Source organism: Nansenia antarctica (assembly GCF_963989245.1).
Source record: "Nansenia antarctica genome assembly, chromosome: 1".
Taxonomy (NCBI): Eukaryota; Metazoa; Chordata; class Actinopteri; order Argentiniformes; family Microstomatidae; genus Nansenia; species Nansenia antarctica.
Window position 1 is genome coordinate 97,452,762 of NC_137674.1, and position 1,660 is coordinate 97,454,421.

At 39.9% G+C, this 1,660-nt stretch overlaps 1 protein-coding gene across 1 annotated transcript in view; it reads right to left on the minus strand.

Moving 5' to 3' along the window:
• Positions 1-1,452, minus strand: part of tie1 (tyrosine kinase with immunoglobulin-like and EGF-like domains 1) — a 14,649-nt gene extending 13,197 nt beyond the window's left edge. The window contains exons 1-2 of the mRNA XM_080530586.1: positions 1,355-1,452; positions 1-182 (exon numbers count right to left, since the gene is read on the minus strand). The exon at positions 1-182 is cut by the window's left edge and continues 115 nt beyond it. Of these exons, the coding sequence (XP_080386712.1) occupies positions 1-182; positions 1,355-1,397 (225 nt within the window). The 5' untranslated portion in view covers positions 1,398-1,452. The remainder of the gene's footprint in view (positions 183-1,354) is intronic.
• Between the last annotated feature and the right edge of the window lie 208 nt (positions 1,453-1,660).

Consider the following 1,660-nt stretch of genomic DNA (forward strand, 5'->3'; position numbering starts at 1 on the left):
CTTGGTCTTGGGCCGGCTGACCTTGTAGCGAGGGTTGGAGGGTAGGATGAGGATGCTGTTGTCCTTCTGGATATCCACGGTGAGCTCTGTGGTGTCTCTCTCGCCGGTGATGCAGGAGAGGTAGAAGTCCTGAACGGTGGAGGCGTCCGCGTTGGAGATCATGGTCAAGGCCGTCACTGCACCTGTATAGGGACGCGACGATGATGTCATTCACTGCTCTTAATGGGTGCTACATCAGTACGTCTATACAACACACAAGCAAAGTGTAGCTAGATAGTGATAATTCTACTAGTAGTTAGTTACTACTTCACTAACTCACTCTTGGATCATCTCTCTCTCATGTCCATTCCAATTAAATCATTGTCATTACAGGTGAAATGATATCACCAGACCTGGACCCACATCTGACTGACAGAACCACTTTGGGACTTGTTCTAGTTATGGTCTGGCCTGGACTACTGATTGTGGATCAGGTTTTCTCAAACACATACCTTAAATAAACAATAAAACTAGACCCATGGCCACTAATGGTGGGGGATCCTTAAATAGGGGCATAAACATGTTAGTGTAGGTTATATGTCCAACATTCCTCCCCTCGCTCTGGCACGTGATCAACTGATCCTCAGAACAATGGCAGGAAACTAGGATGAGCTCCTGTTCCCTCAAGGGGCTCCATAGCATTCCACTGTGAAATCTCATAGTATCATATTGTGTCAAAGACAGTGTGATCATCATGTGAAATCTAAATTAGAGTAGCCAATTAATTAATAATCATAATAATCATAATCATAATAAACCTTTATTTATACAGGGGTGTCCCATGCTCTCCTTTTCTGCTTGCATTGAAATACATTATATTAAAACGACATTGCATTACATGAATGCTACTACAGTACCTTACAATAACAATATACATTACAACAATAATTCAAGTTAATTATTTCTGAGGTTATACTCTCTGAGGGCATACTGTAATAACTGCAAGCACCTTGACTGTACTCATAGAACCATGTTGCTGTCTCGTGAGCTTAGAATGATAAGGTTCTATCTCCGTTTAGGGCAGTTCAGAGATATTGAGCGTCAAAGTTTTTACATTCCATTATGTTTTGTAAGATGGAACCTTTTGTATTTTATTAATTACTAACTCAAAAATGTCAACATTTTAAAAATAACACCACACAGGCATTAATAAACAACTAATGGATCAGATTGTGTAAAACAACTCAATTTTGACAAAAATGGAGATAGAACCTTATAATTCTAACGTCACGGTATGTACTCATAGAACCTGTCTATTTATGTTTCGTTATGAATCCCCAAACCGCAGTAGTGAAAAAGTTGTTTCCCTCCTTACCTGACAGAGGAATGAAACACAACAGATATAAGATGACGATCATAATTATAATCCTCAAAAACAGAATCCCAATTCCAAATCAGTAGTGACAACTCCCAAGTCTTCAGTTAAACATAACGTTAAAAATGTCTACATTCCAACTGGTGGTCGCAGCGTGCCAAAGAACACCGCGCGTTTTTGCGCATTCAGTATCCATAAATCCCAATAATTAGCTTATCAAGTGTAAACAATCGTTTCTGCGGTTTCTTCGTCCCTGTGAGTTTTCGAGACCGTGTCACATTCTCCTACTCAAATGTGAGAGTTGTG